This window comes from Diceros bicornis, chromosome 17 (assembly GCF_020826845.1).
Source record: "Diceros bicornis minor isolate mBicDic1 chromosome 17, mDicBic1.mat.cur, whole genome shotgun sequence".
Lineage (NCBI taxonomy): Eukaryota > Metazoa > Chordata > Mammalia > Perissodactyla > Rhinocerotidae > Diceros > Diceros bicornis.
The window spans coordinates 15113281-15139568 of record NC_080756.1 but is presented as its reverse complement, the minus strand read 5'-3'; the positions used below and the strand labels follow the sequence as shown (position 1 = coordinate 15139568).

General features: G+C 34.6%; 1 protein-coding gene and 1 pseudogene across 1 annotated transcript; one reads left to right on the top strand and one right to left on the bottom strand.

The window, feature by feature from the left end:
- Positions 1–7389: 7389 nt before the first annotated feature.
- Positions 7390–8326, top strand: LOC131415691 (olfactory receptor 9S13-like; annotated as a pseudogene).
- A 5941-nt stretch (positions 8327–14267) lies between these two features.
- LOC131415690 (olfactory receptor 6C76-like) lies at positions 14268–15203 on the bottom strand. Its single transcript, XM_058557507.1, has one exon. It carries the CDS (start codon positions 15201–15203, stop codon positions 14268–14270), a length of 936 nt encoding a protein of 311 aa, XP_058413490.1.
- Between the last annotated feature and the right edge of the window lie 11085 nt (positions 15204–26288).

The following is a 26288-nucleotide window of genomic DNA, read 5'->3' as shown; positions in this document are numbered from 1 at the left end:
TATACGCATGTTGCATTTCAGTTTCAAAAGTTTCAGGAAAAAATATAAAAATGTTGATTAGAGGTTTCGTGTTAAGTATTTTGTTGTCTTTGAAAATCAGCAATATATGTGTAGTGCATAATCATATTATTCAGAAGATTGAATTCACCCAACCAAAAATATCTAAGGACATCATGCTAAAATATCTGTATATCTGTAGTAGAGAGAAAAAAAGTTAAAGTGAACTAATGAACAGGGTTGGGGAATCCTAGGACGTCCAAAGGAGTATTTAGAAGGAATAATAATTGAGTCCTTAATTCAACTAGAATCTGAGTTGAGTTCAGACTGCGTTGCTCGGATTTTTTATTTTGTTTGGCTTTGTTTTGTTTATTTGCTTGTTTTACATTTTTATTGAGTTATAATTTATGCAAAATAAAGTGCAACCATTAAACTTTATGACTTCAAGATATTTGACAGATATATATACCTGTGAAATCACTACCAAAATCAAAATAATAAACTCTGCAAGTTTCACTAAGCACTCTGGTAATACATCTCTGGAGGCTTTGTACTGTTTCAACTTGGCTAGACTGAACTATTGTTCTAGGAATTCCCTTCTCTCTCTGTTTCCTGTTAGGGTGAACCACAAGAGAGATTATTTGGGCTATTTCGAGGGTGGAGTGAAGCAGAAGTCATTGTGTAGCTCACACACTTATCTGCTGGTTTATTTTGTTTGTATGAGGCAGCCACCAGGCTTGTAATTATTCCATTTTTGCCTGGATATTTTTCCAGCTTCTCCAACTCCAGATCCAGGTATGTATGGTTAGCTCCATGACAAAGTGCTCTGATTTCTATAGGGAACCGGTAAACCTGAGTTCAGAGGAAACGAGGACTAACACAAGTTTCAGTTCCTCCTCATGTGATTCTGCCCGTGCTAGACACGCACCTTACACTCCTCACAAAACTGAACTCAAAATGGATCGTGGACCTAAGTGTACATGCAAAGCTCTAAACCTCCTAAAAGATAACATAGGAGAAAACCTAGATGACTTTGGGTTTGGCGATGATCTTTTAGATACAACACCAAAGACACAATCCATGAAAGAAAGAATGGATTAGCTGGACTTCATTAAAATTAAAAACTACTCTGAAAAGACAATGTGAAGAGAATGAGAAGACAAGCCACAGACTGGGAGAAAATATTTGCAAAAGACACATCTGATAAATGACTGTTACCCCAGATGTACATAAAACACTTAGGACTCAAAAATGTGAAAACAAACAACCTGATTAATAAATGGGACAAGAGCTCAATAAACTCCTTATCAAAGATGATATACAGATGGCAAATAAGCACAAGAAAGCACAATCCACATCATATATCATCAGGGAAATATACATTAAAACAACAATGAGAAAGAATCCATGCATATTACAATGACCAAAATCTGGAACACTGACAACACCAAACGCCGGAGAGGATGTGGAGCAACAGGAACTCGAATTCTTTGCTGGTAGAATGCAAAATAGTACCGCCACTTTGGAAGTGAGTTGGGTGGTTTCCTACAAAATTAAACATACTCTTACCATATGATCTAGCAATCAGACATCTTGGTATTTACCCAAACGAGTTGAAAACCTATATCCACACAAAAACCTGCACACAGATGCTTATAGAAGCTTTATTCATAACTGCCAAAATTTGGAAGCAACCAAGATTTCCTTCAGTAAGTGAATGGATAGCTAAACTGTGGTACGTCCAGACAATGGAATATTTTTCAGCGCTAAAAACAAATGAGCTATCAACCTGTGAAAAGACATGGGGGAACTGCAAATGCATGTTACTAAGTGAAAGAAGCCAACCTGAAAAGGCAACCTATTTTATGATTCTAACTCAATGCCATTCTGGAAAATGCAAAACTACGAGGAGAGAAAAAAGACTGGTAGTTGCCAGGGGTTGTGGGGTGAAGGAACGGATGAATAGGCACATCATAGAAGTTTTTAGGGCAGTGAAATTACTCTATAAGATACTACAATTATGTATACATGTCGTTGTATATTTGTCAAGCCTATAGAATATACAATACCAAGAGTGAACCCAAATGAAACTATGGATTTTGGCTGATAATTATGTGTCAATGTAGATTCATCAATTGTAACAAATATACCAATCTTGTAGGGAATGTTGATAATGGAGGAAGCTGTGCATGTGTGGGGGTGGGGGTATATAGGAAATCTCTGTATCTTCCTCTCAGTTTTGCTGTGACCCTTAAACTTCTCTAAAAAGTTAGTCTTAATTAACAAAAGAAACACAAAGAAAAAGCAAGATACTATTACACATCTATTAGAGTGGCCCAAACCTAAAACACTTACTATATCAAATGCTGGCAAGGATGTGGAGGAACAGGAATCCTCATTCATTACTAGTATGAATGCAAAATGGTACAGCCACTTTGGAGGACAGTTTGTTGGTTTCCTACAAAACTAAACATACTCTTACTATATGATCCAGCAATTGTGCTTCTTGGTACTTACTCAGAGGAGTTGAAAACTTATGTCCACACAAAAACCTGCACGTGGATATTTATAGCAGCTTTATTCATAATTGCCAAAGCTTGGAAGTAACCAAGATGTCCTACAGTAGGTGAGTGGATAAATAAACCATGGTACATCCAGACAATGGAATATTATTCAGCACTAGAAAGAAACGAGCTACCAAGCCATGAAAAGACATGGAGGAACTGTAAAAGCCTATGATTAAGTGAAAGAAACCAATCTGAAAAGGCTACATATTGTATGATTCCAACTATATCGCATTCTTTCAGTTAATGTACCTTTAAATGATAGAATAATTTTTTTAAATAATTTTTGTATTTTTTTCATTGTTTGCTTGTTTATTTTTCAGTGTCTTTGCTGGACTATTTCATTGAATTCTGTTTGCTCTGAGAAGCCTCTGGTGTCACTTCTCAGAGGCACAATCTTAGGCTTGTGCGCAGTCACTCTTGGATGACAGTGGTTTTATCAGGGCTGCCTTTGGCTGTGTCTTCCCCTGGCCATTGTGTGGAGTGTTGTCCCTCTGTAGGTTTCCTACCCAGCACATAGCCTCCACTAGTTCTTCTTGTTCTGTTGTTTTGAAATCATCTGGGACATATGTTGCTCTATAGCCTGACCCAATTAAATTTGCTCCCCTTTGCAAGGATAGTCTTTAAGACCAGTTTTTGAGGTTTGTTCCAGCTGCAGAAGGACCCTTTTTAGCTGTCTCCTTCCCCGGTTGTCTTTGGTACACTTCTAGTTGATCTAAAGTTAGCTTTTTGCTCTAATGGAGCTACCAATCTCCTCTTCATTGCTTATTACCAAATATTTGTTATGTTTGAGAGTTCATCTATGCTTGAACTTTCCCATACTTTGTTCCAAATAAAGTCAGTTCACTTGGGGAGAAATTTGGAGCCTTCTGTTATTATGGCCTGCCTTTCATTCTAGGTAAAACCTGTGTTTAACTGTTCTGCAACTGGAGTAGGAACGGTGGCCCAGGTCTCTCAGAGTGACACCCCTGCTGTATGTGCAGGTTACTGGGTGAGGTCGGAAGCCTATGGTTTTCGAAGCCTGTCTCTCTTGGTATAGAACCTCTATCATTTGAACTGCGGTGACTGAAATTGGCTTCCCATTATACTTGGCCTATCATCACTGGGGTAGAGCTTCCACCCTATGAATGGGGGCTGGGCAGAGGTGGAGATTTCCAGGCATTTTAGTCGCCGTTGCCTTGAATAGAGCTTTTGCAACATGGAGCTGCAGAGGATAAGAAATGTGTGCAGGCTGCCACTCTCAAGGTGATTTGGTATCCTTTGACTGGATCTAGAAGAATTGGAATCCCTGAATTTTTGTCAGCACTTTCCTGAACAACTGGGCTTTTTATCCTGCTGAGTTGAGAGAGGGGAGGGATAGAGGGGGCCTTGGCTCAAATACGTATATGTGAATGTTCATATTGGATTTGTTCACAATATCTAAAAACTGAAAAAACCTCAATTGCCCATCAATTTAAGAGTTCATAAAATTTGGTAGATGTGCACAATGGAAAATGGAATACTACTCAATAAAAAGAATGAATTACTTATGCACATGACAAAATGAATGAATCTCAAAATAAATCATTTTACTCAGTGACAGAAGCCTGACAAGAATACATACTGTAGGCAGATATGTGTTTATGTATATGTATATGTATAATCGTATGCATATACAAACAAATTCAGATCCCTGGTTATATGGGAATGGATTTGGAAGAAGGTATGGACTAAAAGGAGGCATGATAAATCTTTTGGAGGTGATGGAAATGTTCTGTAACTTGATGTGGTGATAGTTTCAATGACATAAAACTGTCAAAACTCAAAGAATTGTACACTGTGAATTAATACAGTTTATTTCACATGAAGTATTCCTCTATAAAGTGTTTGAGAAAAAATATTGAGCTTATTTAGATCCAAAGAGTTGCATTTTAGAGCAATGACTCAGAAATACCTTTTATTGGACTGAAGATTTAATTTTGGCCTAAGAAACAGGAAACCAATCAAGGTAAAAGAAGATATTTATTATATAAAATTCTCAATGTTAAAAGTAGGCTAAAACCTTTTAATACAATTGTTGTTATATTGGGTGAGCAGGTGAGTGAAGATTCACCACCATAAATACATCGTTTAAATTAAGAAAACTTTATGAGTCGTTGACACTACCATCATCTATAATTGTAAATTTAATGGGAAGTCAGCAGATGAATTTGAAGAAGTTCCTTATGTGCATAATGTTTTAGATAAGAGTGTTATTTTGGAACTAACAGTAATGTTTTTTTAAAAAAACAGTAATTCTCAAATCAAAAAATTAATTAGATATTATTAAAATGACTTTGTCCATGACTTGGCTGCAACTTTGATTATTTTATAAGCAGTCTTAAGCAGTCTTATAGTGTATATATCATATTTAGAGAATTATGTATATGTATGCATGTATTTATATATATATTATTGATTCATTTATATTAACATGCTAGTTATTAAAAGTAAGGGTGGTAATCCATTCAAAGGAAAAATCATGAGTGTCCCTATGTAAATCATGAAAATAAAAGAATGAAATACTTATCCAAATGTATTTTTCTATTATTTTGTTTTAAAGTAGAAGGTTAGTTCTCATGCCCTCTAGACAGCCATTCTAACTTTCTATAAGTCTGATGAGTTTACTAATTAATAATTTCTTCTTTCATTTTTCTTTTTGCATTATGATACAAAGTACATTACTTGTGAGAGAGACCTTAATCTCCAGTTAATGTCTTGCAGAGGAAATGCCCACCCCTCTGGTTTCCCTCTCCATAAGAGAATTTCCCTCAGGACCCATCCCAGGTCGATTTGTTGGTTTAATTAATGGAAAAGTACAGTAAACCAAAAAAAAGAAAAAAAGGAGAGAAAGATAAGCCACAATTTTTCCTGGTATTGGTCTTGTTAGCCATTTGAGTCATGATGTGAACAATGAGGAAATGCAATCCATGTTGCAGAAAAACTTCCAGTCAAACAAAGGTTTGCTTCTTTTCATACTTTTATTTCTTCATGAATGTATTCAATTTCACGTATAGAGAGAGTTTACTAAGATAAGAAATAGTATTCATTCTTGAGACTATCTCTCATATTTAATTTGCTTATTCTTAACACTCTACTCTTTTAGACAGCTTTAGGACATCTTTCTTTTTTTTTTCAACTTTTCCGTTGAAATCAGAAACTTGTTTATGTAAAATATAAATGTAAGGAAAACATGCATTTTTGCAGTTGATTGGCCCTGTCAGAGGTTATTTTAATCATTCTTATGTCTTCTAAAATCAATCACTCAACTATTCTGTTAACTTTTAATTTTTTCAAGAAAGTAGATATTGTAACTGGGCCAAATTGATTCTAATATACTTTCATAGTCCCAGCCTGTCTTAAAAGAGTGTGAAAACTAGTGAAATTATAGCAATGGCAACAACAAAAATTAGAAGAGATATTATAAAACATTTCATAATTTACATCATATAATTTTATTATAATTGATCCATTTATATCAATTTTTATATATAGAATTATGAATTTTTATAATTATAAAATTATAAAAGACATTTCATTATTATGTGAATTTTTGAATTTTTCGTTTGTCAGTTTTCTTTTACTTTTTATGATAGATTATTGAACAGTCAACCACTATGCTGTTCAGTCTGATGACTCTCAAGAAGCCTCTTATATCTGTTTTCGCCTCAATTTCTCCATTCATAAAATGAGAATAAGAATTGCTTCCTTTCTGTACCTCTCTACTGTATTTTATTTAAGGACATTTTATAGTCATAATAGCAAAAGCCTAAATAAATACAATGCAAACTTGTTTGAATAGATCTTTTTTTTTTTCTTTTGTAGCTATCTTTAAATTGTCCTATGTGCCCTCTGTCTTTCATATACACAAGACTTTGTGTTTCTAATTAGATTTATCTGTTCCTGAAAAGACAGAAATATCTCTGCCCAAGATAAAAGAATTCTTTGCTTGCATTCTGATCTGCAAATCCAAAGGGAACAAAAGAGAGAAAGAAAGAAGGAAGGAAGGAAGGAAGGAAGGAAGGAAGGAAGGAAGGAGGGACCAAAGACAGAAAGAATGAAGGAGGGAAAAAAGGAAGGGAGGGAAACAATAAAAATCTGATTTTATTGTGTTTAGAAAATATAAACAAGAGTAACTTCTATTTTTAGCAGATGAACAATGCCACTGAGAGTATATGTCACCATAGGGACAAAAATAATGAGAGAAATAAGGATATGAGGTTAATGGGTAAAAGGATGATGCTTTTGTTAGGATCTGGTCTTTCACCTAATATAAGAAAGACAGACACAATATTTGTATATCATTTTCTATAGTTGACAAAGAAACTAAATACTCATTAAAAAATAAAATAAGACCAACAATTAAATGGATTTTTACTCCAAATAAAATCTTAAATGGATTACAATGTCTGTGAGAAATAACCTCCCCTAAAGGAGGCGACTTTAAGCAGTTACCTAAAGGAGGCAGTAACCAGATAATAAATCAGGAAAACTTTAAAAAAGCCTTTGTTTGTTTCCAGCTGTTTTCCTAGAATCTTCATTTCTCCAAAACACACTTAGAGAGCAAATCTGCATTATATGAAAATAAGTATATCTAAAAAGGCTAACCAATCAGATTGAATTCTTCATTAGGAAAACTTTTTAAAAATAGTAATCTGTTCTGTATGTTCATTGGTGTTTTGTAGGCACAATACGATATGAAATAACATTTTCTCCATGCTAGTTCCTAGTTATTTTTACTACAACAAGTATTCTGATCACTCATTTCTTTCCCTTTTACCATCACTCCAATTCCACCTATGTCTCAGCTATGAAGAGTGAGCTGAATAGGACTTACTCAGAGGTGACTGAGTTTATTCTGTTGGGGTTCAGACCCCCTCCAAAGCTACAGATCCTCCTATTCGTAGTGTTCTTGCTGCTCTGCATGGTCACTGTGGTGGGAAATATCAGCATGGTAACTGTCATTAAGGTGGACTCCAGACTTCAAATGCCTATGCATTTCTTCCTTAGAAAAGTGTCATATTTAGATCCCTGCTACTCCACAGTCACTGCTCCCAACACTTTAGCTAAGTTCTTCTTTAATGAAAAGAACATTTTTTATAATGGCTGTGTAGCCCAATTTCTCTTCTTTGCCCTGTGTGTCACAACTGAAAGCTTTCTTCTGGCTGTCATGGCATTTGATTGGTTCTTGGTCCCTTGCTCCCCCCTCCTTTACCCTGTGCACATGTCTCAGAAAGTCTGTGTTCCATTGGTGACTGGATCCTGTATCTGTGGATGCACCTACTCCATGATACAAGCAGGTTTCACCTTCAGTTTGCGTTTCTGTCGAGAAAACAGATTGGACTCCTTTTTCTCTGATGTCCCAGCCCTGATCAAGATCTCATGTGCTGACACTTTTGTGAATGACATTGTACTGTTTATTCTCCTCTGCTTTCATCACCATGACCACCACAACTGACATTTGGGCTTCCTATGCTTCTATCCTCTCCACTGTCCTGAAGATCCCCTCAACTCATGGCAGGAGTAAGACCTTCTCTACCTGTGGCCCCCAAATACCAGTGGTGAGTTCATTCTATAGGATTGTGTTCTTCATGTATGCCCAGCCTGGGGCCATCTCCTCACCATAGCAAAGCAAGATGGTAGCTGTGCTCTACACACTTATAATACCAATGCTAAACCCTCTGATATATAGTGTGAGAAACAGAGATGTGATAGATGCTGTGAAAAGAATATTACACAGGAAATGATTCTCTCACTGATACGTGTAAAACCATTATATAATAGATAACTTTGTTTTCTAAGGGTCCTAGTTACCCTTGTTCTTGTAAAATTATTATATCAAGATATTTATATATATGGCAACAAATATTTTCTGTTTTACAAAATAATATTTCTAATAATATAGGCATAGGCATCTGTATTTTATTTGCCTAGAATATATGAAAGCATATATGTTTTCATTTTACGATGTAATAATATTTTCATTTTGATTTTACCTTGATTAAGAAGTAAATATTAAGAACTATATAATATAATGTATATTATATAGTTATATATAATAACATATAATAATCATATAATACATTATATATGACATTATATTGTTATGTTACATTGTATAATTATAATTATATCATACATTATACTATTATATAGTACTTAAATTATATAATATATCATTATATCATTATATTAGATAATAATTAAAATGATATTACATCTATGTGAAGTATTCTTTAACTTTTTTAATTCTGCAAAGCAAGTAAACAGATATTTGTTTAGAAAAGATAACAACCTCATTGCAAAGGTGGTAAAATGGAATGGTAATGGTTACATGGAACACTTTTGAGTAGCGGTCCTATTTTTCCCAAAGATCCAGGTTTGTTTTCAGAGAAGTATCAGCCTTAGAGTTACTACTCCTAGAAAAAGGGAGCCTACAATATATTATTTGAGAAGTAATTCTTCATGTAGAAAATGTGTGTCATTAATATTCCACTATTTTTTACCCATTTTATTCTTAATATAAAATGACATTTTATAATAATAAAAGCTGATACATAAAGAACAGGTACTATATGCCATGTATCATTTTTATCGCCACTTTCAAATGAAGAAATTGAGGTATTAGAAGAGTAGGTAACTTGGTATAGCCCAAACTCCACACTTCATTAAAATTAAAAAAAAACTTCTGCTCTGCAAAATACAATGAGAAGAGAATGAGAAGTCAAGCCACAGACTGGGAGAAAATATTTGCAAAAGACACATCTGATAAATGACTTTTACCCCAGATAATACAAAAAACTCTTAGAATTCAACAATATGAAAACAAACAACCTCATTAAAAAATAAGCCAAAGATTTTAGCCGATACCTCGCCAAAGATGATATACAGATGGCAAATAAGTGCATGAAAAGATGACCCATGACATATATCATCAGGAAAATATAAATTAAAACAACAATGAGAAAAAACTACGTGCATATTAGAACGGCCAAAATCTGGAACATTGACAACACCAAATGCTGACGAGGATGTGGAACAACTGGAACTCTCATTCATTACTGGCAGAATGCAAAATGGTACAGCCACTTTGGAAGACAGTTTGGTGGTTTCTTAGAAAATTGAACATATTCTTACCGTTTGACCCAGCGATCATCCATTTTGGTATTTACCCAAGGGAGTTGAAAACTTATGTCAACACCAAAACCTGCAAATGGATGTTTATAGCAGCTTTATTCATAATTGCACTTGGAAGCAACTAAGATATTCTTCAGCAGATGAATGGATAAATAAACCGTGGTATATCCAGACAATGGAATATTACTCAGTGTTAACAAGAAATGAGATATCAAGGCATGAAAAGGCATAAAGGAACCTTAAGTGCGTGTCGCTAAGTGAGAAAAGCCAATCTGAAAAGGCAATACATTGTATGATTCCAGCTGTATGCCATCCTGGAAAAGAAAAAACTATGGAGACAGTAAAAAGATCAGTGATTTCCAGGGGTTTGAGGGGTGAGGAGTGATGAGTAGGCAGGGTACAGAGGATTTTTTAGAGCTTTGAAAATACTCTGCATTGGGGCTGGCCCTGTGGCGTAGTGGTTAAGTTCACTCGCTCCACATTTGTGGCCTGCGTTTTGCAGGTTTGGATCCTGGGCATGGACATACGATTCTTCCTCACCAAAAAAAAAAAAAAGAAAATACTATGTATGGTACCATAATGATATATATATATATAAATGTTATTATGCATTTGTCCAAATCTATAAAATGTACATCACCAAGAGTGAACCATAATGTAAACTATGGACTTGGGGTGATTGTGTCAATGTAATTTCATCAATTGTAACAAATGTACCACTCTGCTAGGGATGCTATAAATGGGGAAGGCTAGACATGTATAGGGTCTGGGGGTATATGGGAAATAATTTTAGCTTCCTCTTAATTTTGTTGTGAACCTAAAACTGCTTTTAAAAATAAAGTTTTAAAAGATTAATCCCTTTATCATCCAAATTTCTAGAAATATTTGGCCTGATAGTATTTTTATAACAATTAAGGTAAAGCTTAACAGACAAAGAATATAGAGAGTAAGATATTTCATTTTCTCTGCTCACTAGGGCTTACTATCTACATGAGGACAGGAAGAGTCTGGAAAGCCACCAAAAGCTGAAAGGTACAGGGTGGGGCAGAGAGGACATTTATTAGACGGGACAATTAGACTCACTTTGGTTATGAGTATGGAAAATCCAACCTGAAATCCCAAAGGATGCTATTTTTTGCTATGGTTGGTTATAGGAAATCAAATCAAGTCATTAGTATTCATCCTCCCTCAGTTCTTTTCTTGGCTCTGCTTTTCTTTATACTGGCTTCATAGTCAAGCAAACATGCTTTATTTAATGGCCTCCTGAAAGACCCAGGTTTATTTTTTCATAGCTCTAATTATAACAGAAAGGAATATCTTCTCTAACATTTACAAAAATGTATTGAATTGAGTTTTACTGAATTGACTTTGGTTTCATGCTCAACACTGATTGGCTCCTTGTTTGTAGACAGAATAGGATCATTTGTGAAGCCTGGGATAGAAGTGTAACCTTGAGCTAATGAGGAGTCCAGAGCCCTGTTTGGCTAACTGTGGTTTATGGACCCAGGCATGAAGTCTTTCTACCAAAAACAAAAAAAGATAAAATGATTGAGATAGAGATAGAGGGGTGTGTGTGTGTGTTTGTGTGTGTGTGTGAGAGAGAGAATATCCTGAGCATACCGACACAATTATCTACTTTAAGACAATTTGACTCTATACCAGGTCATACAGTAAAAGTGTAAGAAGCATTCTCCAAGTACGTAATTGCCATATTAGCCAGCTTTCAAGCTTTTTAAATGGGATGTCACACATATAAAACGACAAGACTCTACAGTCCATTCCAATTGTGGCCAGAGGTAACCAGCCTGAGAACCTCTTGTTGCACCTCCACACCCTATACCAAAACTGAAGCTGCCCCTATCTTGGCAGACCTGTAAACCACTCTTTGCTGCAAACTGGTTAGGGAGTGCTGGTAGTGGACAGAACATAACCTTGGGAATCAAGCAGAAATGAATTTGAATTCTGTCTCTCTTACTGACTAGCCATGTGACTCTGGGTAGTTCACTGTAACTCTTTGAAGTTCATTTTATTCATAAGATAAAATCAGGATAATTTATGTTATAGGGTTTTGTTGTTGTTGTGCTTTTTTTGAAAATCTGGACAGTATATATAGACACCTAGGATGATGCCTGGCACAGATTAGTACTCAATAAATAATAGTTCTTATTAATGATCCAAGTAATATTAAATAATATTTTCTAGCCTATATCATTTAATCACAAGGCTATAGCAGGTTGTGCTTAGGGATTTGGAAGGGAAGTCTTATTTATTAATAAAAGTGTGTCTGTGACTACTAACCCTGTGTAATGGTCCTTAGTATTACATGCAATAGTTGCAGAAATTGGGGTGTAAAGGGTTTATTATTTTGTGGTACTAGTTCCAGTAAACATTACTTAAAGAAGTAAGACTTTTCGTAAAATTACTACAATTTTGGTTTTCCCTTTTTTCTCTTGTGGTTTAAAACAACTGTCTTCTTTATTGCTATAATATTAGAAAATGTAAGAAAGGGGAATGGATAATTTAATCCATTATTTCTAATGTAAATTGGGAGATAGTTGAAGAAAATCATGTAAATTGGAACATTAGCCATGTCATACACCTTCTACATAACTTTTCCCAAGCTAATTTTTATTATAAAATATTTATTATCTAAATTTATAAATATACACTGTAGGGAGAATAGTATAATGAATACCCATGAACCTATCATTCAGCTTCAACTACTATAAACATTACATTATTTTTATTTAGTCTATCTCTCCATAGTATTTTTGGAGCATAATTTTAAAACAAACAATAAATATCATATCATTTCACCCCTAAATATTACTCCATCATTTAAATTCTAGCAGATAAGTAAATTAAAACATAATTCTAATGACATTATCACACTCTATATATTTTAAGTTACCCAATCCTTAAAAAATGCCACTTTACAGTTTATTTGGTTGTTAGTATCAATCTGAAGTCTACGTGTTTTTCTTGATGGATGCATCTCAGTTTCTTTTTAATCTAGAATAATTCCTCTTAGCATCTTTTTTTTCTATGCTTTTGGTTTGTTGAAGTAATTGGGTTATTTTAGTATAGAATATGCCACATTCAAAATTGGATAGTTGGGATTCTTATGACATCATTTAATCTGCTCATCTACACCATGTATTTCCTATAAAATGGTAGTTACACATAGATATCCGATTTCTAAATAGTTTTAAATTATACAGCTCCAATTTTTCCACAAACCTTTAAAATATATATATATGTATTTTGTGTGTGGGGGGAAGATCAGCCCTGAGCTAACATCTACCAGTCCTCCTCTTTTTGCTGAGGAAGACTGCCCCTGGGCTAACATCCGTGCCCATCTTTCTCCACTTTATACGGGACGCCGCCACCCCATGGCTCGAGAAGCGGTGGGTGGGTGTGCTCCCGGATCCGAACCCCGGGCCTCTGCATTGGAGCATGCGCACTTAACTACTCCGCCACCAGGCTGGCCGCTCCACAAACTTTTTAAAACTAAACTTGTCTATGATCACACTCTCATTACTAGTACTTGGTATAGTTAAATAAACTGATTTGATTTTCTGGTTTCTGTTATGACTATTTTTTATTTACAACTAGATTATATGCTTCTAAAGAAAAGGGCTTATGTGATTTACATTGTTGCTGCTGTTTTCCTAATAGGATATGTTACATATATGTAATAACAAATAGATTTGTAATTAACATTACTCTTTATTTTATACTTTCAACTTGGTCTTAAAAAATCTCAGAATAAAATAACTGGTTATTATGATATTATAGATGTAGAATCTAAGGAACACAGTCAGTTCCAATATGAACAATGAATAGCTGGTGAGGTATCAAATGTGATTTCTCTAGGCTGCATTTTATTCTTAACCAATGTTACCTAGATGTAGTACACACATTCAATTCAGTATTTATTTACTTATATACAATAAAATATAAATATAATATACTTTTTATTACACCAACAAGGTGTGATTTTTTTTTAAATCTCAAGACAAAAATTGACATTGCTATTTTAATCTCAACTTCCCTCTTTTAAATATCTTTAATTAAAAACAATAGAGAATGTGTATCAGGACGTAAAAAGCCAGGGAAAAACAAAATCCCAAAGAAGTCACATCATTTAATTGCATTGAACTTAATAATATTTTACAAAAAATCAACTATAAAAGCAAATTATACTCACATATATGTAAATAATTAACAATCTTCATGAATTGATATACAAAATTGATTAAAATAACCTTTCAAATATTTGGTACATTTAAATGAAAGAAGAGGAGAAGAATGGGTCAAATTTGAGAATGCTTATAATGGAACAGAAAAATAAAGTTTTGATATTTTGAAAGGGAAGGCATTATTGAGAAACAAAAGATAATGTAAACATCAGGACACTTCAGAAAAAAGTGAAAGGACAAATAGGATTATCTATTAGATGGTGCAACAAGAAAGTTGGGACCTAAACCGAGCGCTTCCTTTGCAAAATTCCTTAATAGTTAAATTTCCCTTATGGACTTCATTAGGATTCTACTTGGATAAAGACAGACCTCTTTGTAGCAAGTTCTTAAATGCTTGCTTCACCTGCTGGTTCCTTAGAGTATAAATAAAGGGGTTCAAAAGTGGGGCAACGGAGGTGTTGAGAATTGCAACCCCCTTCACTAAGGATATCCTCTGTTTGACCGAGGGTTTAATGTACATAAAGATGCAGCTGCCATAGGAGAGGGAGATGACAATCATGTGAGAAGAACAAGTGGAAAAAGCCTTTTTTCTCTGGTTGGCAGAAGGAATTTTTAAAATTGTCAGGGCAATATATGTGTATGATAGAATCACTAATGCCAAAGTGACCAAGAGAGTCACCAAAGCTAAGAAGAAACTCATCATTTCCAACAAATGTGTATCTGTGCAGGAGATTTTCAGGAGAGGAGCAGTGTCACAGTAGAAATGATCAACAATATTGGAGTCACAGAAATCCAGGCGTAAGCCTAAGATGAGTCCTGGGAAAATGATGAGGAAACCAGCCATCCAAGAGCTAAGGACCAGCTGGATACAGATTTTGCTGCTCATGATGGTTGTATAATGCAGGGGCTTGCAGATGGCAACATAACGATCATAGGACATGACAGCCAGGAGATAAAATTCAGATGCACCAAGAAGGAAGGCAAAAAATAACTGAGCTGCACAGCAGTTATAGGAAATGGTTTTGTCACCTGTTGCCATGGTAACAAGCAATTTGGGGATACAGACTGTTGTATAAGAAATTTCTAGGAAGGAAAAATTTCGAAGAAAGAAATACATAGGGGTCTTGAGATGAGAATCCAGCAATGTGAGGGTAATGATAATCAAGTTGCCTGAGATGCTTAGCAAGTAGGTGAGAAGCAGGAAGACAAATAGCACAATCTTCAATCTGGGGTCCTCTGTCAATCCTACTAAGATAAACACTGTCACTATTGTACGGTTTTCCATTGTTGCCTCCTGATCTCCTTCCACTCTGGCAAAAATACTAAGAAAAAAATTACGTAAAGGTACCAATGGTAAAATATGAAGATAATGATGTCAAAATACTAGTTATTGCTATTGATTATACATACTAATGGGGCACTTTTTTGAAATGATTAATGTAAGATAAACTCTAGCCAAAGCTATTACTTTGCACACACTGAGAAAAATAAATATTTTCTAAAAATCTGATGAAATAAAAGAATATCTTATAAATCATCTTTGTATCCTGGTTTAGTTATATTTATGGTAATAAGGTGAAATGATGAACACGCATGGGGAAAAAATCGATTTCCTCTTTTCTCAATATGTAAGGGCTAAAATGTCATATTACATACGCTCAGCCTCACTGATGACTATATAAATATCATTGCCTCAAGAAGTTGACTGTGAATGCAGTAGAGAAGCAAGATGATATATAAATATTCACGATGGTTGAAAACAGAAATCCAGCTTCAGGCTTAAGATAAACACTGGAAGTAATTCAGTATAATAATGACCCAAGCTCTACAGTTGTTTGGCCTTTTGCCACATGTACTCAACTAACCAACATTCTTTGTCTCAGTCCTTCCTGAGTTTTTCTTTCTGTAAATGAATATAATGTGTTTTGTCCCTATTTCTGTCTCTTTATTTCTTATGCCACTCTTCACTTTTACCATCTCCTATTCCAGTATTAAATCTATATGATTGCGTAGTAATCCTGACTTGAACAGAATTTAACTGATTCAATGTTTCTTCTGGTTATAGTTCTGAAAACAGGAAGAGAATAACAAAATGAAATGTCAAATAATGTGAATAAAGGATCAGAGAGGGAGAAAATGGAATAGGGAAGAAGAGAAGGAAGACAAAACAAGTAGAAAACAGGTAAACCGGTAATGAAGACGCTAAAGAGAAAAACCTACCGTTAAGGTTGGACTCTTCTTTAGAGAGATAATGATTCTATTTAGCTTTTTGTTTCCTCACTGATGTATAGACCTGGTTACAGCAAAACTGTAATTTGCTTCTACCTGGGAGAATACAGAGGAGAAACCCTAATAAATTTTACTCTGATGATCAGTCACTGGGCAAGTGTTTAGATATTTTCAGATAACACTGACTGCCCTAAAATAATATGATAAGTCAAGAGCCAGGCCAATTCAAATGAAGTTGATCACGTGGTTGAGAATTCTATAAGCTCTCACTAAGGTAAATGTCGTGAAAACTCCTAGGTATAAACATTTCATCCCTTGAGGGAAGATTTCTTCTTTGATGACTTCATTATCAATAACAAACATTTATTAAACAATTTTTATAAATCCACAGAGAATGTATTATTATACACCGAGGAATCCAAGTATAAGATGACGTCTCAGACTATGGCAGTTTACCAGTGTATTGAGGAGAGAGGATGCTTACAGGAGTGTAACAAAGTCCAGTGTGCCATAAACTTAAGGGTAATGAGACTTGTTTTTACTGTGTGGCACAGGAGACTAGGAGAGAAGATTTCTCTGGGGCTTGGGGTAGTGGAGGAAGATTTATATGAGGCCATTATAAGATAGGATAGATCCTCAGCTAGACATTACAGACAGATTAGAAACTAGAATAAGACATTTTAGGTAGGATAAACAATGTAAACAAAGGTACATAAGAATGAAAACTAATGAATTGATTAAAAATTCATCAGAGAAAATAAGACACATTTATAAAAATTAGAAAAAAATAAAGGTTGTCTCCAGAGAATATTTAAGGCTCTGGAGATTTTGGCTATTAGTGCCAAAGTATAATAACATCTTCCTAGTATTTAAACACATTTTCCCAAACCTTGAGGACAATTTCTGAGGAAACTAATTGTATTCTAATGGCCAGAGTCACTTGTGTCAGTAACAGACCTGTGATCCCCACAAGTCAGAATTTTGTCAAATCAGATCTCCCTTTCCTCCTCCTCCCAACTCCCTGCATACACAATGGAACATGTACAATATGCATAGAGAGCTTGTTACTTTTATTTGTATTTACACTAAAAACTGAGAGGAAATTTCCTTCCCAACATCATGAACAAATTTTATTAAAAAATGGTGACATTTAATAAATCAATTTCAGATCTTCCATAAATAAAATAAAATCAGAGTAATTAAATCTAGATCTCTTAACATAAATGAAGTACTCCTAGAGTTTTAGAGAGATTTATTTTTAATAATATGTGGATATATAAATCAGTCTGCAAAATACACTAAAACTTCCAAACTATTACTCTTAATGGTATAGAACCAGAATTGTTCAGGAAAATAATTTTGTTTATTGATGTTTGTATTCCTTATATTCCTGTTGCAGGTTGAAGCACTCAGACTTTTTTTTTCTCCTCCCAGGAATCATACTGAAATGTGTAATTATTTAAATGAGTTTTAACACTTGTGAACATTTTGTGATTAGCTATTTCTGGCTCAGATCAGTAATTTAGACTTTCCAAATATTTCCTTTATTCCTCATATTCAACAATTTTTAAGTTCATATAACCGTACTAAAATTAAACAGCTATTTATCCTATCATGTGATTACAGTTTGGTTATTTCCAGGGAATGCCCTACACAGTGTGTAATTTTTCCAAGAAATTCAGCTCCAAAGTCAATATTTTTCTGAGCATCTTTGGTTTGTTTACTATAAAAGAGATGCCAAAATGTACAGAGACTTTTCTCTATCTCCTTCAACTATGTTCTCAGGAGATTATACATATTTTAATACTATATTTAAGTCACCATGCACTCCTTTTACCTTCATTTATTTATTAATTATTCACTCCTTCCTTGAAAACCTATTTATTGGGTGCTTGAAATGTGTCAAGTCTGTGTCAAGCTCTAAGTCGTGAGCATAAAAGTGAAATCAAGATGCAAGAATATAAATGTGAAATTGAGAATATAAAGGATTAAGAAATAGGTTCAGAGCACATCTGGAGGACTTCTAGCTTCTGCTCCAACGTGTAAAGATCTCGGTTATCACTCTTGTCCATACAATAAGAAAAGGCAGAAAAAAATGGAAAGTCAATTACTTTCTTGTACCCATCAGAGAGCTGAGGTCACAAGGCAAACCAAAACACCACAATCTGGAGAGACAAGTTCATCCAGAGAGACACAGCCAAGATCTGCTAACCTCCAGCAAAAGTGGATGCTGCCATAAACTGGTGGGAACACTTCAATGGTGACTTTGATGAATTGCTAGATGCTGAGTGTGGAGTAGTGTGAGAGTGAGAAACTCCTAGAGGCTGAATTCTTGGAGGGGAGGGCCCACATTTTCATGGGTTTTGCTTTCAGCATTCCACCAAGTTCTCAGAGTGAAGAGCCAAGAAAGATCCCCTTTTGGCTGTGGAAGGGGAAGGAGAAGAGTAATCATGAAAGATGACTAGAGCATTCGCCATAAAAAAGGCTTACATTCCAAGGGATAAGATTTTGCCAGAAGATTATCCCATCTGGTGGAATGGCATTTCTCACAGTCCAGTCCCCAGTCCCCTTCTTGTTTCACCTGAAAGTGGAAAAAAGTTTTATCACTGGAGATACATTGTGAAGATCATGGCCCTGAGACATAGGCCCACTAAAGCCTGAGATTTAATCATAACATTATAGAATACTTCCCCTACTCCACAGATTGACACAACATCAACAGAGCTCCAGTATAACAGGTGAATTACAGATGAAAGAGCTGCAAGATGCAGACTGTCTCTGAAAAGGAATGCTTAGGGGAACCTAATATCAACAAGAGAGCCACAAAAAAGGATAGTAGAGAAATTTGAAGCTACTGGCACCAATAGCTACAGAAAACATTAAACACGGCCCAACTCCTAGCCAGATTAACATAAAACTTCACATTAAAGGCCTATTTACCTCAGTTCCTATTGCTTGATTCATCATTTCCAGCTTTCAACACAAAATTGCAAAGCACGCAAAAGGGCAAGAAAAGTCACAGGCTGAAGAGGGAAAGTAAGCATCAAAATCAGAATCAAATATGATACAGATGTTATAACTGATTAATATGTTAAAGGCTATAATAGAAAACATGCAAGAGCAGAAGGAAAATGTAACCAGAGAGAAGGAAACACTCAAGGAATAATCAAAAGGAAATGCCAAAATTAAAGAAAATAAAAAGCTGTAGTAGAAATAAAGAATGCCTTTGATGGGCCCATTAGTAGACTGCACATAGCCACAGAAAGAATCAGCAAGCTTGATGATAGATCAATAGAAAATTCCCAAACTAAAATGCAAGGAGAAGAAGGAAGAAAAACAAAAAATATATCATCCAAGAACTATGGGACAATTTCAAAAGGTACAACACATGCTTAACTGGAAAACTGGAACTAGGAGAAAAAAGAGAGAACAGAGCTGATGAAGTTTTTGAAGTAATAATGGCTGAGAACTTTCCAAAATTAAACTTAGACACCAAATCACACATCCAGGAATCTAAGACAACAGCAAACAGTATAAATGTTTTCCAACTCCTTCCACCCTCCCCCCCCCAAATTAAACCTAGTCATAACATATTCAAACTGCAGAAAACTGCAGAGAAAATCTTGAAAGAAGTCAGAAAAAACAATGACTTACAGAGAAACAAGGATAAGAATTATACCAAACTTCTCATGAAAAACTATGAAAGCAGGAAGAGTAGGTGAAATATTTAAAACATTGAAAAAAAAAAAACCCTGCCAACTTAGGATTTTATACTCAGAGAGATTATCCTTCAAAAGGTAAGGAAAAATAAAAACTTGCTGAGAGAAATCATCATAGACTGGAATTTTTGTGTCACTTCAAAATTCATATGTTGAAACATAATCCCCAATGTGATGATGTTTAAAGGTGGGGCTTTGAGAGATGATTGGATCGTAAGGGTGGAGCCCTCATGAATGGGATTAGTACCCTTTTAAAGAGATCCCAGGGAGCCCTCTTGCCGCCTTCTGCCATGTGAGGACATAGTGAAAAGACTATGTAGTTCATGAAGCAGGCTCTTAGCAGACACTAAATCGGACAACACCTAGATCTTAGACTTTCCATCACTGACTAGTGCCCTGAGGAACTCAAGGGTGGGTTTGGAAGCATTTAACTGTTTTTCCAAGTTGTTTTTTTGTGTTAATGAGACACAACCAGCAACCACCCTGAAGCTAACCAAGCCACCCTACAAGAGCTACACCCATGACCTTGCCCTATTTTTAATGTGAAGATCTTTTCAGGAGAAGATTAAATCTCGTTACTATAATCTGCAGTGTAGCCACCTTTCCCTTTTGAATATTCATTCCCCAACTGAAATAAAAGTTCCTGCTTCCCTTTGTTTGGGGATGTTGTGACTTTGGAAATGATTCCTCATAGCCTCCTATTTGCTGCAAATACACTTTACCTTGTGAGATGACTTCCATTGGTGTAGAGTCTCATTTAACTCACCAGGAGGTGAGCCCACTTGGTTCAGTATCATTTCTAGACTCTAAAACTGTGATATATAAATGTTTATTGTTCAAGCCACCCAGTTTATGGTATTTGGTTATAGCGGTCCAAACAGACTAAGAGAGAAATAAAAACAGAGAATTCATTACCAACAGACTTGCCCTGCAAGAAATGTTGAACACAGTTCTTCAGGGAGAAGGCAAACAGTGTAGGTGATAAACTCAGGTCTATATCAAGAAAAGAGTGTTGAACAAAGAATGAAAGGATAAGTACATTCAACTGGATTTTCCACTAAACAGACTGACTTTTTCTCAGGAGCAGCAACTCTCTATTTGTTAATATTTATTAAAATTAATTACAAATCCAATGTTATTAGTATTTTTCTTTATTTAATGAACAGCAATAGTTTGAGCCCCAAATTAAATTATCTCTGAATGCCTGCCTGCTTTATTGCTCTCCTTCCCTCCTTCACTCCCTATTTTCTTCCTTTTTACTTCTATCGTTCCTTTTTCCACCTTCCTTTCCCCTTCTTTATTATTTCTTCCTTTCTTGCTTTAATCAACAGGCATTTTTAAGGAGAAACTTTATCTATCTGATAAGATTAGCAGTTGGGATTACAGAAATTTACAGAATGTCTTCCATGTCGGCAACTTGGACGCTTGATAATTTTGAAGAATCAATGGTTCCAAAGTCCCTACATTTGAAGAATGACATGAATTTAGATTATTAGGAAGCCAAGGTAACTTCATGTATAATAAAATGCCTAAGTACATCATAATCAAACTGCTAAACACCAAAAATAACAAGAAAATCTTTAATGTGGCCAGAGAAAAAGGATGGAACACATACTATGAATATCGGGGAACAATGGTTTGAACAATTTCTGACTTCTCTTCACAAACTATGGAGCCAGAAAATGAAGGAGAAGCTTTAGAGTGCTGAAAGAAAAAAGCAATTGTCAATCCATACAGTGAAACTATTGTTCAAAAATGAAGGGAAAATAAGGACATTTTCAGATACAATAAAACGAAGAGTATTCTTCACTAACACATCTGTACTACAGGAAAGCCACAGGAAGTTCTTCAGGTGAAGGAAGCTAAATCCAGCAGGAAAACTGAAACTTCGGGAAGGAATTAGAAACATCAAACATTTTAAATATGTGGGTAAATATCAAAGACTAATTTTTTAATGAGCTTGAAATGAAATAAAAATTCTTCACAAAGAAATTTAAATATACTAAAAGAATTAAATGAAAATACTGTTAAAAATGCTATCTAAAATAAATTTCAGTGGATGGGCTGAAAAACAGAAAGGAGTTTATAAAACAAAACAGTCAGTGAACTTAAATAGAGATTAATAGAGACTATTCAATTTGAAAAACAAAAAGTAAAGTATTTTTTAAATGAACAGATCCTCTGTGACCTATGGGACAATATCAAAAAGTCTAACATATATATGTGCAATTCGAATATAAGAAGCAGACAATCCTATAGATCAACACTGTTCAATAGAAATATAACACAAAACACAAATGTAAGGCACATTTGTAATTTTAAATTTTCTAGTACTTATTTTTAAAAAATGAAAAGAAACAGGTGAAATTCATTTTAAGACAGTTTAACCCAATATATCCAAAATATTATCATTTCAATATCTAATACCTATTAAAAAATGAGATATTTTACTTTTTTTTGTACTAACTCTTTGAAATGTGTGTTTATATTAAATGCCTGATTTACAGAAAACTGATATGTTGGAATTTTCTTGGATGAAGAGAGGTTGTCTCACATAAACTTTGGGAAGTTTTGCCAGAGACGTGAACAGGAGATTACCGAGATCGGGTTGGCAAAATCCCAAAAAGTGACAAGATTTTTCTTTGGTAAAGCTGTGAGGAAGTAGTGACTCATAAATTGTTGGTGAGGTATAAAGTGTGATAACCCTTGTGGGGTATTTGGCAATAACGAAGAAAATCACATATGTACTTCTTCATTGACCCCATTGATTCCCATTCTAGGAAATGATTTTAAGAAGAAACTGGTAAAAAAAATTAATAAGCAAATTCTGAAGTCAATTCTTTATAGGGCTATTTGTAACATAGCAAGAGTAGAAGGAAAAAATATATTCATTATTATTTTTTGAATAAATAATAGTATATACACATTTCAGCTGCAAAAGACATAAGCCATATATGTATGTACTACTGGAGCATGGTCCTCAGTATGTATTGGTTAAAGAAAATGAGAAAATGTACATACATATATTTTCCTAAGAAGGAAAATGTGAATTTTTACACACCATAGATTATGTTTAAAAAATAAACAATGGAAATATAAACCACAGTACTTAAAAAAAAAATGATTTCCTTTTAGAGAAGGAGGGAAATAGGTTGGAAGGATCAGTGTTTGAAGATAGACTTTTTGTAATATATCTAGTTTGAATATTTGACTTTGTAACTATGTTAATATTTTATAATTACAAATCCATTAAATTTAAAAAATAATCTCTGAAAAATAAAAGTTAACTGGAATAAATATAATTTTATATGTATTTAGTTGGTGAGATAATTGCATGAAGTAGAATTATTCCAAGAGATTTTAAATATTATAATTGGATTATACATCCAAGTGGAATTTAATCTAAGGGCAAAGAGAATAGAAAAATCTAAAAAATTGTTCCTAGGTAGGAATGACATTGTGGGTGGTAAGTGCTGTCATTGTTGTTCTAATACTGTTGTATGTGCAATGTGAGGAAAAGAAGCAAAGAAGATTAATGTTATATTACAATTTTATCTAATTCTGTTGATAGCTAGGGCTATCATTGTGTAACCAATGTATGAAATATAAAAGAGGTTTTGTAAAAATTCCTTTAGTCCTGAGTTTGAATAATAACCTCTTAGTATACACTCATAGGAATTTTATGTTAAAACATACAAGTTTGCTGGTCCTGTCTACTGAAAATACCTAGAAAGGATGATCAACCTCATGGCAATTATCACAACTAATGCCTAGATTCTTATCTTGATTTAACATTTCCTAACCAACATAAGGAGGACTCTTTGGAGAAATGACTCAGTGCAGTTCTAATGCAGAAAAATGTAGCAGGAGCCTGGAAAAACTTGTCATACAAGAGAGGAAGGAAGCAATCAAAGAGTAGATGTGTAATGTCCAAAAGAGTCAGAAGCCAACCTGAAGTTTCCTTATGGCTGAAGCACTCCAAAGAGGTAGTGATGTCAGTTTAAATCTCCCTTGAATATTTATGTCAATCACTAATGTGACCTACAACAAATACAAAATTTATAAATCCATGTATTCATAAAGATACCAAGAAAAAGATACTAGAGAACCAACTCTGAACTCTAAGAAAACAATAAAGTAGGCATTCATCTGGGCTTTTTCTGTATAAACTGTAACAATGAATAAGCAAATTGTAAATAACAGATTAAGAATATAGCCATTTTGCAGCACATAATGAATTAATGGATCCAGCCATTGATCAACAATGGAAAAAAATCAGTTAAGTATGTATCTCCTGTTGGAAATTTAATATTCCATTTCTGGAATAGTCTTGCCAAAAAAACAAAAGTTCCCAAACATGGTTGAAGCCTCTAAATCTAAATAGCAATTGCAGGAAACCATGAGGATGAGGATGCAATCAAGGGAAGCACTACTGCACACTGGCCCCCATGAATAATGATAGAGTTTTTGTGGCTTATTAATTGGGCTTTTAGGATAAAAACATAGCATCATTTTCCTATTGCCACAAAACTGATCTATAAGAATAAGGTATTATATACCTTATTGAAAGTTGCTAAGCGAGTAGATCTTAAATGTTCTCATCACAAAAAAGAAATGGTAACTATGTGAGTGATAGATGTATTAACTAAGCCCACTGTGGCAACTATTTCACAATATATAAGTGTATAAAATCAACACGTTGTACACTTTAAACTTACTCAATGTTATATGTCAACTATATCTCAATAAAGATGGAAAAAAATGAATGAAGTGGACAAGGGTATCACTCCCTCTAACATAGAGCCACATCTGACAAAACGCTCCTTTACTGAGTTAAATAAACACAAGCACTGTCATAGATTTGAGTTACGACAAGCTTTTCCTTACATTTTTTTCCACATTCACTTCTAATTCCTCTCTTCCAGTAAGTAATTCCCAAACAGACGAGCATCCCAACTGTGATTCAATTTTGCAGTGGTGACTGTATTATTATTTGATTACATAAATTCATTATTGCATTTTTTATGTTAAACGCGTGTTTAGTTACTTCATTTAAACATATAACACTTATTTGATATTAAGTGTTATATAACATGCATTGTTAGTTTATGTAATTATATAACAGATGTATAACTTATTATTAACTGATTACATATAATATAATTTTTATCATCAAAATATTTGGGAAACATAAAGAACAACAATAAAAAAAATAAATTAACAACAATTCACTAACCAGAATTTGGAATAAACAAAAGATTAGTACTTTGTGACATTTCTCATTAGAATGTTAAAGACATGATTTTTTGTTGTTGTTGTTAGTGCTATCCAGTCAGTTCTGAGTCCTAGTGATCCTGCAGAGAGCAGAGTGGGACCCTACCTTGTCTTCTTGTGCCATCCTCTCACCTTCCGGTGCTATATAAGACAATGCTCCTGTGCTATTCACAGAGCTTTCATGACCAATTTTTCAGAAGTGGGTGGTCATATCTTTCTTCCTAGTTTGTCTTAGTCTGAAAGCTCCGATGAAACGTGTCCACCATGTGTGACCCTGCTGGTATCTGAAACACTGATGGCATGGCTTTCAGCATCACAGCCACATGCTGCCTTCACAGTATGATAACTGACAGATGACAGATGGGTGGTGTGATGTCTGACTTGGAAAAGAACCCGGGCCTCAGCAGTGAGAGCACTGTGTCTTAACTACTAGACGACCAGGGCTGGTAAAGACATGAAAATAAATGTAAAGGCCAAGAGAACAATAAGATGGTCAAATTTGACACTGCAGTTAAATATTACATTGATAATGAGGATTAAATTAGTTAACCTATGTAATAGCATTTTTAAAAAATTGTGAACAGGATATGTGCAATATAATAGTTGCAATTTAACTTAGAAATAAGAAATAACCTTGCTTCTTGATGCCCCAACACTAACAAAACCTAAGGACAAACGACAAAAAGAGTTTATGTAGAAAACTGTTATATTTCAAGAAGATGATTAAATATAAACTAGATTGAGTTCTATTTTTGTAAGAAAGTAGATTTCACAACTATTATTTTTATTTATTTATTTTTTTTGTGGGGAGATCAGCCCTGTGCTAACATCTGCCAATCCTCCTCTTTTTTTTGCTGAGAAAGACTGACCCTGGGCTAACATCCATGCCCATTTTCCTCCACTTTATATGGGATGCCGCCACAGCATGGCTTGCCAAGCGGTGCGTCGGCGCGTGCCCGGGATCCGAACCGGCGAACCCCCGGGCCGCCGCAGCAGAGCGCGCACACTTAACTACTTGCACCACCAGGCGGCCCCGTCACAGCTATTTTTATTATCCTTGAAATATTAAGTAATTGTGATTAATAGAAGTAATTATTTTGTAGATGTCAACATTTTTCGTCCTCTCTGGGATACAAAGATGAACATAA

What these genes read in the sequence shown, in the direction of transcription:
- LOC131415690 (XM_058557507.1), bottom strand. Translation starts at nt 15,203, where the DNA reads ATGGAAAACCGTACAATAGTGACAGTGTTTATCTTAGTAGGATTGACA.